Below are 14,417 nucleotides of genomic sequence, written 5' to 3' on the forward strand. Positions count from 1 at the left end.
AAATACTTTTGTAAAAAAGCAATACCGACCACCTTAAACAACTAAAATCTCAATAACTAAAGATTTTTTTTTCTAATTCACTCAAAAAAATAATTATTTTCAATCCTAGAATTTTTTTTTTAATTATTATTCCTATCTAAAAAATACCATTCACATTTAAATTATAAATGTTACTAGTGTTAACTAAATGATAATATTAATACTCTGATAAATTTTTCTAGACTCAAAGAAAAAAAGGAAAAAATATAAAAATATAAGCAACTGGCCCAATTTTTTTAGAAACCCAATTCTTTTAGAGTATTTAGATAATTTAACACAATTATTTAATTTCAAATATAAAATAGGGGGAGGATGTCAAAATCAAGATTCAAAGTTCAAGTATCAAATAACTTAAAAGATCAACTACATTAACATCATTGTTTCAAATTAAAAAAAATAAAAGAAAAAAAAGTTTAAAGTTCAAATATCTTCTTTAAAAGGCCTCCAAGTGATGTATTCCCGAGGCCCCATTTACTGGACTAATGTGAAAGTGTGACATGGCTTGTTTTGTCGGTGCCATTACCAAAACTTCAACCCTGGCTATAGTTTAGAATCTATTACAACAACAGAGCATACGAAATAATACTGTTATTTTTTTAAAAATAATTTTTTTTTTATATTTTAAATTAATATATTTTTTAATATTTTTAGATTATTTTGATATATTAATATTAAAAAAATTAAAATAAAAAAATATTATTTTAATATATTTTTAACTAAAATATACTTTCAAAAACAACTATATAACTCGCCTGAAATGGTGCCGTTACCAAAACTTCAAGTCTTCATCACCAAGCAAGATACATAGTTTGGAATACCACACAAACTAAAGGACGAATTGGAGTTAGGCACGTGCTTTTATATATATATATATATATATATATATATATATATATATATATATATTATCGTCAATATAGAGAAATCAAATTGCAAGCACGAACAAGAAATAATTTCCATTTATTTATTAGATTGATATATACAGGAGTAAAGATAACCCCTGTGCCATACGCCAGCAGCTTCTATATATACTGGCTCAAGAAACAAAAACTCGGTTGCGAAAAACACCCTGAGAAATCCTATACATTACATATATATGCTGTAGCCTTTCTTCATAAAGCTACAATGGTGTTGACTCCTCAGTTACCTTTGAAACAAGATGAAAGAATAACAAAATTCATTCAATCTGTTGATGATGATGTTTTGATGCTGTAATCTTCATCCTGAAGGACAAGCCCTGCGTTCATGATCATATGATACAAATTTAAGCTGCAATGACTGATCTAGCTGCGGACTTGACTCCCAAATCGATGACATTTCCATGGTCTGCATAAAAATAAAATACAAATTTTGGATATGGAATGGACTTAGAATGGATAGATTCAAAATTCTTAACTAAGCCTCAAAAAATGTTGTTAGTCCTTACTCAATGGTGTCTTGTTTAAGAAAAAGCACGCCCCAATAACAACGTAGCACAGCAATAGAGCCAATCCTTTCAGGTAGTGAGAAGTACCGTCCTGTAACAAATAAGGGGAAGCAATTTCCTTGAGCATTAATGGACTAGCATATATACACAGAATGAACTATACTAATTCTTTAATTAATTAGAGCAAGAGAAAGGAGATTCTGTTGTTAATATGCTTAAAATTAAAGTAATTTTGGTGTTATTGATTAGCTTAGCTGCAGAGTTGGTTAATACTTAATCACATATATTACCTGTAAGGTGAAGGCTGTGGTGATTATTGATAAGGTAAGAGCACCAGTCTCAAGGAGATTGAAGTTAAGATCCATTTCAATGCCCAAAATCCAAGCAACAATTACACAAAGTGGAACCTGCAAAAAGTTGTGGTGTATAAGCTAAGTCAGACTGGTCATTTTTTTTGGAGAGAAGGAAGGTTAGGTCAAAGACACCGTTTGAGTTTTTAATTATGAAACTTACCACAAACATAGCAATTTGAGTTGCAGAGCCTAGTGCAACACCTAAAGATATATCCAACTTGTTTTTAAAAGCAAAAATGACTGCTCCAGCATGTTCAGCTGCATTTCCAACAATTGGCAGCAAGATAATGCTAATGAAGCTGACAGAAAGGCCCCAAGATTCTGAAGCATCCTGTGAAATCGAAAGGCATATTTTCTCAGTCCATGCCAGAGTAATATTAGAAGTAATTAAGAACAGTGCTCTTTCAAGATGCTTGATAGTTTAGTTACCTCGATCGTGCCCACAACATATTCTGACAGCAAGGCTATGACAGCAGTCATTCCAACCAGCCAAACTATTCCACTCCAGAATCCTATCACAGGTGTTTCTTCTGAAAGCACATCATCGCCATCTTCCACGGATTCCTGAAGAGTTGCGCCAATCAATTAATAACTCAGCCAATCTAACTTGACAGAAACTTCAAAGGCATTTTAATTTGATCACACCATTCAGAAGGAAAAAGGATAATTAGAGTAAGGATTAATCACCTCTTGTGCTTCAAATAGTTGCCTGTGTGTCACTAACTGAAAGATAATGTATGTAATGTATGCAAGCAGCATTATAATGCTGCTTACTCTCGACAACTGCAGTATTGGGACTTCCGTGAGGGAAACGGAGGCTGCAGAAATCCGAAACAGCAGTGGCAGCATATGGCACAGCAATGCCAGGAGCAAAAGCAGCGCGTTCACGTCAGCTTGTCTCTGTTCATTCATTTATAACCATGCCAGTGTTATCATCTAACTGTGGCCATGATAAAGCTAGAAGAAGAAGAGTTCAGAACTGATGAACATTTCAAATTACAACAGCTAGCTTACCCTATCATATTTTTGTTCCTTTCCAAGGTTGGCAATGCCACCACAGAAGAGAGAGGTGCCAAGAACCAGAAGTAGGTTTGATAGTATGGAACCCAAGAGTGAATATTTCACCACTTGTATCTTGTGTTGCCAGAGTGCAAAAATAGCTATTATCAGTTCTGTAGCATTACCACATGTTGCATTTAGGAGCCCTCCCACTGCAAAAACAAAGATTAGAAGGAATTAAATTTCACGCTTCCTTCATTTTTCTTCAGTAATCTTATGAAACTTCCATACATGTCTGACGTGACATGACAAGCCCAATTCCAGTACCAAGGTTTTTTCATGAACACGAATTAACATTTATTATTGAAAAATAAAATAAATCAAGATGTCAATTAATGAATACAAATTTAAATCTCACCGATTTATTATATATAATAAAAATCAAAACATAAAATAATATGAATTTATATAAATTTCAAATCTGAAAAATTTTTACTAGAGAAAATTTATTAAAAAATAATACCTTATCTAATAACAATTTAATTTATTTAATTAAAATAAGTTTTTAAAAAATTAAATACTATAATGATACAAAGAATTCCTCGTCCTTGAAGTGACATATCACTGAAAGTAAATGACATGGCAAGAAGCTTTTTAATGGTAAGGGACAATAGAAGAGTTAGGAAATCTTTTTGGTGGGTTGGTCTGAATCATATACCACACGCAACTATCAATTTTTATTTTTTTTTCTTATCACGAGAAAGCTTCGAAGCAGTTCGATCCCATCATTTTTTTTTAATTAATTAAGTTTGATATGACTAATTAAATAATTTGATGTTGAAATGTTGGCTTCTCTCATATCACTCGAATATTTTATGCTACCATGCATTAAGTTTCTCAAGAAAAACAGCCTTCCACTCCCTTCATAGCACCAAATATGAAATATTTATCAGAGATAATAGCGGGGTCGAGTACCTGTCGGACCAGTGTAATAAGCAATTTGCCTGCAATTTTTGAAAAATACACCCAGAAAGAAAATTAATGATCAATTCCAATCTCCGCGTACAGCTTGCTTGTTTATAAGATTGAGAAATCAAGTAATAGTTTATAATATATAGTCCCCTTACTCTGTCAAAAAGCTGACACGTTCTGCAAGTGGGGTCAGTCCAAGCAAGCTCAAAGCAAAAACCCAGGGCTGCGTACATGAAATCACAAACACTATCAGATTAAAATTTAATTAATTCTATCCAATTTATAGCTCTTATAAATGGGCCATTTTTGCAAGCATAAGTAAAATTGAGATTCAAAATTATCAAAATAAATAAATCATATGGGAATGTAACAAAATAACTGGAATGATCAAGAATTCAGCAGGTTTTTAAAGGGGTGGTGCATTCAAGCACAAGTTCAACAACTCATTTTTCCTTTAGTTTTCGGATTTGTGTGGATTAATCGATCAATTCTAATTAGTCTATCATCATTTCCATATTTGAGAAATGATTTGGATAATCACCATCAACATGTAAGACGATTTGATCACATAAAACGAGCGACCAGGATCACCTCACAAGTGTCCAGAACTTTCTGTTCTATTATGCAAACCCTAAGAGAAACTGATATATAGGGAAATGGATACTTACTCTTCCAAAGCCATAACATTCAGCAGCAATGGCTAGTGGGATGGCAGGAAAAAGAACTGTAAGTTTAGTCCCCAAAATGACCTCTTGAAGGTTAGTTAACAAGTGTCTAAGCATTCCACATCGAACTTTCGATACAAGAGTGAGGTCTGACTTCTTGCGCAATGACGAGGATGACATGTTGTGTGCGGTCCTGGCATGTCTTATCTCCTTGCTTGAGCCCTTAAGGTTTCCATTCTCCAAGAGCCATGGTTCCTGCAATGAAGCCATTGTTGGGTTCGCAACAAAACCAATGGTACTATTGCTAAAGTGTAAGAAGTAAAGCCAGACTGTGGATTGTGTTCTTCTGCTTCTCTGTCTTAGTGTTATTGAAAGGGTCTGAGAAATACTGCTATAAATAGGAGCTGGAATGCTTTATTTTTTATATGGAGAGAGGGAGAGATATTGAGCTTACTGCGCCTTCCTGGAAATTTCGTATTTTGTTTTCATATTGAAGGCAGGAAAGGCCAGTGACTTGGATACAATAATTTCTTTAGTTAATTATAGATTTTACTTCGGTTTTACGAAAATTATATTGATGAATTATTGATTTTTGGTTAATAGAAATAAAAAATTGCAGATGACATTGTTACCATAGGGAGGAAAACTAAATCATAAACTTCGAAGAATAGAAAATAATTGCCAGATTCAAAAGTTATACATGCAAAACGAAATTTATCGATAGTACCTTTGCATATGTTATAACAATAGAAATAGTAATCGAGCACAAGAAAACAAGAACTTCAATGGATCGATGTTGCATATGTGGTAAGAGTGGGCATATTGCTCAATCTTGCAATTCTCGAACACATGAGTATAAAGCTCAGACCAACTTAACCATGTAACCATTTACGACATTTAGTATTGATAGGTGGTGGATTGATTCTAGTACTAGTCGACAAGTTTACCATCCATGTAAGTGATTATGCTTGATGATCCGATCACATACCATATTTCAAGTGCTTGGTAGTGGAGAGGTAGGTTAAATTTCACTTCTAGAATAGTAATGATTTTAAAAGATGTGATGTACCTACCTTCCATGAGAAAAAATTTAGTTTTGTTTAAGAATATGGTAGATGCTGGTTTTTAAAGTGTGTTTTTACTTTTAAATGCATTAAAATATTATTTTTTTATGTTCTAAAAATTTATTTTTGATATCAGCATATTAAAACGATTTAAAAATATTAAAAAAATAATTTAAAACAAAATAAATTTAAAATTTAATGAAAAGCCAGTTCAACTGCAACCCCAAATGTTAGTTTTTCTTCTTAACAAGGCTTATTTTAAAGAAACTATAGATTCTATCCATAAATAATCACTAAAAAAGTATTGGAAAAAAATATTGAATCATTTAAGTTAATTCACATTTTTATGAACCTAAAGGAATTTTAACTTGTGAAGGAAATAAATACTTTATTATTTTATCGATGATTTTTTTAAATACACTTACTTTTACTTGATGAAAAATAATTTAAATTAAGAATTTCCCAGCAAAACTAAAAATCAAATTAGTAGAAAAATTAAAAGAGATAAAAGTGATAAATACCTAGAGTATGAATCTTTTAAATTCAACATATATGTTCAAGCATTGGGAATAATCTATCTTAGCATTGTCTCTCACCTCCAATGGTGTGGCTGGGATGAAAAATATAATTCTATTTTAGTCGAGAAATGCAAATAAAAATAAAAATAAAATAAAATAAAATTTGAATAAGTCAGATTTGAGATGCTTGAGAGTTCGGAGATGTTTTTTAGCCTATATGAGGCTAACATATCCTAAAATACCTTAACCACTCATTCGAGTTGCTCAGAGGTTACCATATCCTAAAGGTTTTTTAAATGGTGGAGTCTTGGACTCCTTCACCTTGTATAAAGGTGGAGTTGAGTCATAGGTTTGTTCCATTTATTAATATATAATTTACAAATCATATAAAAGCTTAAATCTCCTTTTTATATATATATATATATGACTTGGGGCCAACCACGTGCACTAAAAAGCTAAAACCTTGTGAAAAAAATCCCATCCAAACCCATTAAAATTTTTAATTTATATTAAAAAACACAAACTAAAATTTTTCATACTATAAAAAAAAAAATCAATTTGTATAGTGAAAATTGGATACTCTCTATAATCTTTTCCAGTTTGCATCAATGAACACAAGTCAAGAATCTTTAAGCATATCGCTATAAACTTTCCAACAACTTTATCAAAAAAGAAAGAAGAAGGTGTTAAGTAAAATCAATCGAGTTTGTTTGGCTGCACGATTTAACTTGTTTTTTATTAAAAATATATTTTTTTTATATTCGTTTCGATATATCAATGTTAAAAATATTTTAAAAAAAATAAAAAAAATTATTTTAACAAATTTCTAAATATTTTTAAAAATAATTATAATCACACTTCCAATATCAAAGAATCATCTCAATCCAAAAACTGAAGCTGTTAGGTGAGATATCAGGATATAATTTATATTATTCTCTAACATACTCTCTCAAATGAAAGTCCTTTGAACTTGAAATTTGCACAAGCTCATATTACCTTGTGCTTAATTTTTATCAAATAAATGGGGGATTGTGAGATTCAAACTCGTAATTGATTTGTCATCAAGGCTCTGATACCATCTAATAGAACCATCTCACCTCAAAAATTTAAATTATTAGATGAGATATCAAAATATAATTTATATTATTCTTTAACATCCAAACACCCGAAAATGCTCCAAAGTCTTTCCTTCCAATCTACAACTAAAAAAACAAAAAAAACAAATTCGAAGGATATGGATTCGGTGGGAGAGATATGTAGAGTTGTCTCAACTCAACATCCGCTGCCTAATCTTGTAAGAGTTCGTGTTCTTCTTGTTTTGACAAAGTACATATACCGATATGTCAATTTCCTTATTATTGTGTGATGTTGACTTCGAGTTTGGAAAAGATCTCATGCATGCATATCACCATCGAAACAGAAGGCTGAGGTACAGCATGCCGTACTTAGGAGGTGTAGGAGGAAGCTTCCTGGAAACTTCCCTTCAAAACATGGTTATGGGTTAACGTTCTATTATTGCAAACTAGAGACCTCCCGCTACTTCTATTACGGTTCATAAGAGAAAAGTCTTCCTACGACAAGAAAGGGCCTTTTCTGAAAACGGACGCGATTGTGATACATGGTGTGTTTAAGATTGTTTTGATTGTAATGTTAAATAATAATTTTTTAATAATTTAAGTTGTTTGGTAAAATTTTAAGATATGATTTATATTATTTTTAAATATATCAAAGGGTTTTTTATTAGAGCTTTTAACGCGTGTTAAGAAAGCAGTTCAAGTGTAACATAATTTCAAGTAAAAGCTCTTTAAACTTGAAATTTGTATAATTTCACACTACTTTGTAATCGTTTGATAATTAAAGCTATGATATCATGTCAAAAAACTATTTCAACCTAATAACTTAAATTGTTAGGTGAGGTTTCCAAGATATGATTTATATTATTCTCTAACATGTAATATATAATGTATTCAGGAGTATGGTTGAATCATGTTTTTGAAAAAATTTGATTTTTTTTTGTGTATTTAGATTGTTTTGATGTACTGATGTTAGAAATGAATTTTAAAAAAAAATATATAAAAAATATTATCTTAATGTATTTCCGAGCAAAAACTACTTTAAAACGTAACTTTTACCGTATTCTAAAACAATTGATGTTTCCAAATTAAAATTATTATGATAACGTAAGGGGGAACTAATATGATTTTTTGGAAGACAAGATTAATCATTGAACATTATGGAGTGTCAAGTATTCTCTCTCAAGCCATATAAAAAACATAAGTTTTGGGAGCAAAAGGAAAAAAATAAATTGTTAAAAGCTTGACAAAGGACGCCGTCTGTGGGGATCGAACCCACGACCACATGGTTAAAAGCCATGCGCTCTACCTCTGAGCTAAGACGGCTAGCTGTTTACGGCGCAGAAGTTAACTTATATTGAATAAATAATACGATGTCTTCTCCTTGATCTTAATGGTTTTTACCGGTTTGGAAACTGGAGTTACGGTGTTGTAGGAGAGTGCAGCTTAGCTTAATTTATGAGGAAAAGTCCGTAGGAAATTCCCGTTACGTCCTAACTAAATGAGAAACAAAAGCCATAAAATTTAAAATATCATAGAGCTGTGCCTAATCTATATTTACTCTTGTGCATGACATGCCCTTCTGCCCATCCAGGAATAAATTTGAATTTTTTTTGAGAAATTATTAGATTAATCTAGTTTGTTATTTAAGATAATAATATATCAATTTAAGTAATATTAAACATCAATGAATTTGTACATATTATTTTGTGCATTTATTAAATATTTTATTTCTTAAATATAATTGTGCTATTAAATGTGATAGTACGTATTAAGATTCTAAATATCATTAATTATTAAATGGATTATTTGAATAAATTTAATTATTTGTAAGAGTTTTATTGATTGATTTATGATCTTAGATGGTGGACTAGGTTCATGCACGTAACAATCTCTCTCCTTTTATTTTATGTTGAAATTGGGCAACATTTCTCATGTAATATTCTATCTACATGATCAGATATAGATTCATTTTTCCAATCTAATTTATAATCAGGCTGTCCACCTTGAAACTTGAAGATGGGATGAGTAATTAAGATATAAAAATGTCTAATGCCATTAGGGTTTTTTGTTCTATATAAAATTAGTTATCTTTAGTAATTTTTTAACTGTTTTTTGAATTAATTATTATTTTTCTGAAATTGGAATCAATAGATCCCTTGTGTTATTAAACTAATATAGGAATATATATTTGATACCATCAACTATATATTATAATTTAAATCACCTTAATTTTGACTTGGATGAAATATAATACTAGTAATTAATGTCATTAATTACTAGCTATCTTGGGTTCAACTCTAAGAAAAGACAGTAAGAAATAAATTTCTTGCAAATTAATTTGTATGTTATATTGTGGTTGGTTGGTGTCTTTTTTTTATTAAAAAAAAGTATTAAAACATGATTAATTTAAGAGAAAGTGACCGAGAAAAAGAAAAAGCAAACAGAGAATCTATTTGAAACTGAGCCCTAGAAAACAGTTAAAAAACAAAGTGCAAAAGTACGTCTAGACATAATGAAATTCTTGATACTAATGTGTGACCAACCGATTAAAAGGTAGGAAAAGGCCAAGTCAACGAAGGTAGAAAGAAATTTCCCATGAACAGTGTTCGGATTAAGCCTTCCAATGGCCTATATATTTACCATTCAAGAAGGTTATCAAATCTATGGTGGAACTTCGGCGACCTGAAATCTCATTTCCTCCGTTCTGGTATTCCTGAGCAGTCGTTGAAGTTAATATTCAGAGTTACTTCCTCGGTTGCCATTTCACTGCCGAAAGAGTTGATTTTTCTTATTTTTATATTTTTTATATGTGACTGTGGAGTGACTTGTCAGGTATGTACTGGGAAGTTTTCCTCAACACGTCTCCGCAGAAAATCAATTGAAAGGCTTTGGTGGGTCTACAAGCTGGTACACTGATAATATTTCGAGAGGAGGTTCTTACACCAGCCTTTCGACGACTAATCTCTATGCGGGTAGGCATGCAATTGTAGAATAAAGTAATAATTATGAGAATGTTTTACTAGTCCTTTTTATATATGAAGTCAAGTTTGACAATCTACTTCTTCTTCTTCTTCTCATAAAAAAAAACGAAGAAAAAACCCTACTCCCTTGGCTTCACTGAAAAAATCCCACATCAACATCGCTCAAGGAAATTAATGCATAATGGCATGATAATGTTTGTGTTTTTTTTTTTTAAAGGGCATGATTTTATTTTATTTTTCTCTTTTACTTTGGATTAATTCAAACTATAAAAATAGAATTTGTTGTTATATTCATCAATGCATGCCGACTTTTCTCAATATACTGGACAAACAAGCTTTCTATTGCGGGTTCTTCATCATGATCACTTCACTCCAACAGCACCACTTGTTTTATTCTCTCTTCCAAATCTTGGATAACAGCAACCTTACGATAGATTTCCCACAGGCCACATCCAAATGTTTGCCCCACAGCATGTGTGTTGAACCCTAGACAGCTTCTGCGAAGCTTCCTTCCTGCCTCAATTCTTGGGAATATCTCTTTCGAATCTTGGTACCTCGGCATAACTTCTAAAATCCCAGTTTCTTAATTAAACAATAAAAAAAAATCAATGGATAGCAGTTTTTTGGGTAATCAGAGGGATACATATTATAGATATGTAATTATCGATTATCTGTTATCATCCCTTTTTCTTAAAGGTTTTGTTTTTTTCTTCTTATAAAACTGTTGAACTGCATAATTTATAAGAAGACAAATTTCCTTCAAGAATTAATATTACAAAATAGACAACATCAAATTTGAATTACATCTCTTGCCCAAATCGAGGGGCCAAAGTTTCTCATGAATGTTTCGAGAATATATATGTAAGCACATGCACATACAGACGACAATAATTACAAGCTCATGCAATTTCCTCGAAGTTTCCTCCTCTTCGGCAGAGGGCTAAACAAAATCGGCGTGCAGGTACCACCTTTTTTGTTTGCATTGCCTGTTATCGACGGATACTTCTTTTATGACCAGAAACCAGCTTGTGGTATGTCATTATTGGTCGAGGTGATAGAGCCTAGGATTTTGCTGCCTGTCAATTTGGGTATTCAGTGAGTGGCTCAAAACATACACGGTACACAGTACTTGATGGCCTCAAACACCGACCATTTTTCTCAACATGAACTTATTCTATGTCACAAGTATCTTTCAGTTAAGCCGACCTCAAAACTAACCAACTTCCATACTCGTAGTAAATATTTAAAAGATGGGGTAGGTATTATTTTTTAAAATATTTTTTATTTTAAAATAATATTTTTTTTATTTTTAAAAATTATTTTTGATATTAACACATCAAAATAATATAAAAATATTAAAATATATTAATTTAAAGCAAATACAAAAATAAAAAATTTTCAAATTTTTTTGATTTTTTTTTAAAATAAAAAAACAAGCAGATACATAATTTACTTGGACTAAATGACTTATAGGAAAATACAATGAGGATGGTGGAAAAGTTAAATAGAAATTCAGTGTATTTTAAAAGTATGTTTGGAATGAAAAAAATATAAAATTGTTGTGTTTTTATTGTTTTTTAATAATTTTGATATAAAAAATAAAAAAAATATTTTAAAGTAAAAAATATTTTAAAAAAAGCATATGTTATACAACAAATATTAGGTATGTTCAAATTTTAGACGATTGGAGAACTTCGAACTCTGAAGTCTACAAAGGTTGAAATTATAATCCCACCAAGAGCACATGCACCCTTTCCATGCTAGAAACACATGCTACTATTTTTTTTATTGCCTCTACCCAATTTTGAGTGGGCAGAGAAATTACTCTGGAATCTTCTCCTTGACACTCACCCTTCTCATCTCTTATGAATAATGTCTCATCTACAAGATTTCCTCCCATTTTATATTTGATAACAAAATCAAATCCTATCAGCTTGTATAGCCTCCTTAACCGTTGTAATTTTATGATCCCACAAATGTTTGAGACCCTGCAACTATTTTTTTTAGCTTCAGCTTTTTGGAAGTGGAGGCATCTGTAGAATTTAACACAAACAGGAGCTTGTCTAGGAAGTGATGGAATCTGATGATCTTGCTTGTGCTAAGGTAGGGAGCCCTTTGGGCCACAAAAGAGCTCCTTATACTTATTCGAGAGTGGCTACGTCGGTGGAGGAATCCGGCTGTCTTCCTTGGTGGAACTCCCGTCATGAATAGCTTCAATAAAACCCATTCTTTTGCCTTGATAGTCACCTTCTCTGTCTGGTACTCCTTGAATTTATTTGGAATAACATTAGGATAATGATAAGATAGTCCACAACGATTTGGACTCTCTTCCAATTGTAATGTATGCCTTACTATCTTGACCTTTAAGTGTTTAGACATTAGTATTATCTATTTTGGAAGCTTTACAAAAGCTATAGAGGTCATCTTCCTATCATTATATATGCCTTTAACGTTTAACTGAAAAATCTTGCCGTCTCTTAACTATTAACTATGTATTTTTATCACAAACGAATACATGAATTGCAAATGTTAATCAAATAATTTCATTATTATATTTAACAGTTTTATTGATAGATTTTTTTTGTCGATATTTACTCTATTATTCTATCGGTGTGAATTTCACGGACAGAAAAAGTTTGTTGGTAAACCTCTCATTTGTAATTTCTTTTCTGTCAGCATTTTTGTCAGTAAAAAAAAAAACCAATGGTTTTAAAGACAAAAAATGCAAGCAAAAAAAAAATTAGCTGCTAGAATATACCAACGGAATTATTCTATCGGTGATTGGCAGTGGCATTGAAGTAATTTTATTCCAACCTCTGTAAAATACCGACGAAATTATTCTGCTGGTGATGTAACAGTTGAAGTGTATATGTAGTAAACTTTTTCAAACTCTTTGGAATATACCAACATATTGTGTTTGTCGGTATCTCCATCCATAATAATTAAAAAATATATTTTAAAAAAATATCTATTTTAAAAAAAATTAATTAAAAAAAATAAGATTTTATAAAATTCAAGTGTGTAAAAATAAATTATCTTAATATAAAAGCCAAATATTCATTACAAATTTATATGTTCAAATAAAATTAAATTAGAACAATGGCGGCGCTAGAGGAGGAGGAGACTTGTCGTTCCCGAGATCATATAGCCAAAAAGGGACGCACACATACCACCCATTTGTGATCTCATATCTATGACCATTCGGTGGAGTTCTTCATAATCCGCAGAGAGTCATTCATATTTTTTAGTGAGATGGGTCGTATGTTCTTGTAAGGTCGCGAACTCCTGAAATTGAGTGCTTGATATTGATTGTGAGCTCCTAATGGTTTAGACACTACGGGTCGTCCGCAAGTTCTTGGTTGTAGTGTTGGAGAGTCCATGCACCCGATTTCTATCGAATCCACCAAATGATCCTGCCTCAATCCACAAATCCGGATTGAAATCCGGGTGGGTCGAAGGATCATCCCCGTATCTCTCCCTCAACCAGCTGTTATATGTCTCCTGGAAATAAAAAATGAAATCATCAAATTCAATTCAATAAAATAAAATAATAACTTACAAAAAAAAATAGTTGAACAAACATACCACAAAGTGTTGAATGCAATTGTCAACAAACTATTGCACCCTTTTTTGACGGTCTTCACCCTGCACGTGTGTCTCCATAAAAAGCTTCATTGGGCTTGGCTCACGTCCAAGAGCCGTAGCCTGTAAGAAAAAAATATTGCAAGTTAAATATATTTATAAATAACAACAAATTAATTAAAGATAGATGTGATTAAAATTAATCTTACCATTCGCTTCGTGTACAAAATGAACAGAACGGAGCCATTGGTATACGTGGTAACCGAACCATGAATTTGTTGGCTCTGGTTCCCTATACCGGACTATTAGCGTCGTGTGAAACACTCGGACGTCACGTCCTAAATATATTTCGTGCATATATTCTCCGGGATGTATGACAGCCTGAAATCCTTTCAAACCGCAACTCATGGCCATCCATGACCACTTATAGGCACTCATGGTCACTCAAATCCATTTATGGCCACTCATGCCCAGCCATAGCCATTCATGACAGCTCATATATCTTCGTGACCATTTATTTTCAAAAATATCATGAATCCTTATACAGGTCTCCACGACAACTAATATCCAAAAGAATTAGGGGTCCTTTTACATGTCTTCGTGATTGTTAATCTATAAAAGGATCATAAATCCTTCTCTTAGTCTGTGTGACCTTTTATCTCCAAAAAAAATCTTCATAACGAGATTTTCATGTCTCCAATGAATTCTTTATGTCTCCAAAACAAATTTTTCACGTCTCCAA

At 31.8% G+C, this 14,417-nt stretch overlaps 1 protein-coding gene, 1 long non-coding RNA gene and 1 other non-coding gene across 5 annotated transcripts; 1 reads left to right on the forward strand and 2 right to left on the reverse strand.

Annotated features, from left to right (window-relative positions):
* Positions 1 to 980: 980 nt before the first annotated feature.
* On the reverse strand, positions 981 to 4,836 carry LOC7466070 (vacuolar cation/proton exchanger 3). The gene is made up of 10 exons (XM_002323542.4): positions 4,458 to 4,836; positions 3,945 to 4,012; positions 3,793 to 3,821; positions 2,833 to 3,029; positions 2,506 to 2,718; positions 2,248 to 2,382; positions 1,979 to 2,149; positions 1,756 to 1,872; positions 1,466 to 1,556; positions 981 to 1,365 (listed from the first exon to the last, which is right to left on the reverse strand). Exons 1-10 carry the CDS (start codon positions 4,722 to 4,724, stop codon positions 1,304 to 1,306), a joined length of 1,350 nt encoding a protein of 449 aa, XP_002323578.3. The 5' UTR covers positions 4,725 to 4,836; the 3' UTR covers positions 981 to 1,303.
* A 3,527-nt stretch (positions 4,837 to 8,363) lies between these two features.
* On the reverse strand, positions 8,364 to 8,435 carry TRNAK-UUU (transfer RNA lysine (anticodon UUU)). The gene has a single exon. It is a non-coding gene; the product is annotated as a tRNA-Lys (tRNA).
* Positions 8,436 to 9,675: 1,240 nt separating this feature from the next.
* On the forward strand, positions 9,676 to 12,527 carry LOC112324505 (uncharacterized). Of its 3 annotated transcripts, XR_008057630.1 has the most exons (3): positions 9,741 to 10,084; positions 10,514 to 11,054; positions 12,101 to 12,527. It is a non-coding gene; the product is annotated as an uncharacterized LOC112324505 (long non-coding RNA). The 3 variants fall into 3 exon arrangements; XR_002978389.2 differs by lacking the exon at positions 10,514 to 11,054 and having other exon boundaries at positions 9,676 to 10,084; XR_002978390.2 differs by lacking the exon at positions 10,514 to 11,054 and having other exon boundaries at positions 9,676 to 10,084; positions 12,107 to 12,527.
* Positions 12,528 to 14,417: the final 1,890 nt, after the last annotated feature.

Source organism: Populus trichocarpa, chromosome 16, assembly GCF_000002775.5.
Source record: "Populus trichocarpa isolate Nisqually-1 chromosome 16, P.trichocarpa_v4.1, whole genome shotgun sequence".
In the NCBI taxonomy this organism is placed as follows: domain Eukaryota; kingdom Viridiplantae; phylum Streptophyta; class Magnoliopsida; order Malpighiales; family Salicaceae; genus Populus; species Populus trichocarpa.

Coding starts and splice junctions, on each gene's coding strand:
- LOC7466070 (XM_002323542.4), bottom strand. CDS start 4,724: ATGGCTTCATTGCAGGAACCATGGCTCTTGGAGAATGGAAACCTTAAG. Junction 3,030..3,792: donor TTATTACACTGGTCCGACAG/GTACTCGACCCC, acceptor TTGTTTTTGCAG/TGGGAGGGCTCCTAAATGCA. Junction 1,366..1,465: donor CTTAAACAAGACACCATTGA/GTAAGGACTAAC, acceptor ATTTTTATGCAG/ACCATGGAAATGTCATCGAT.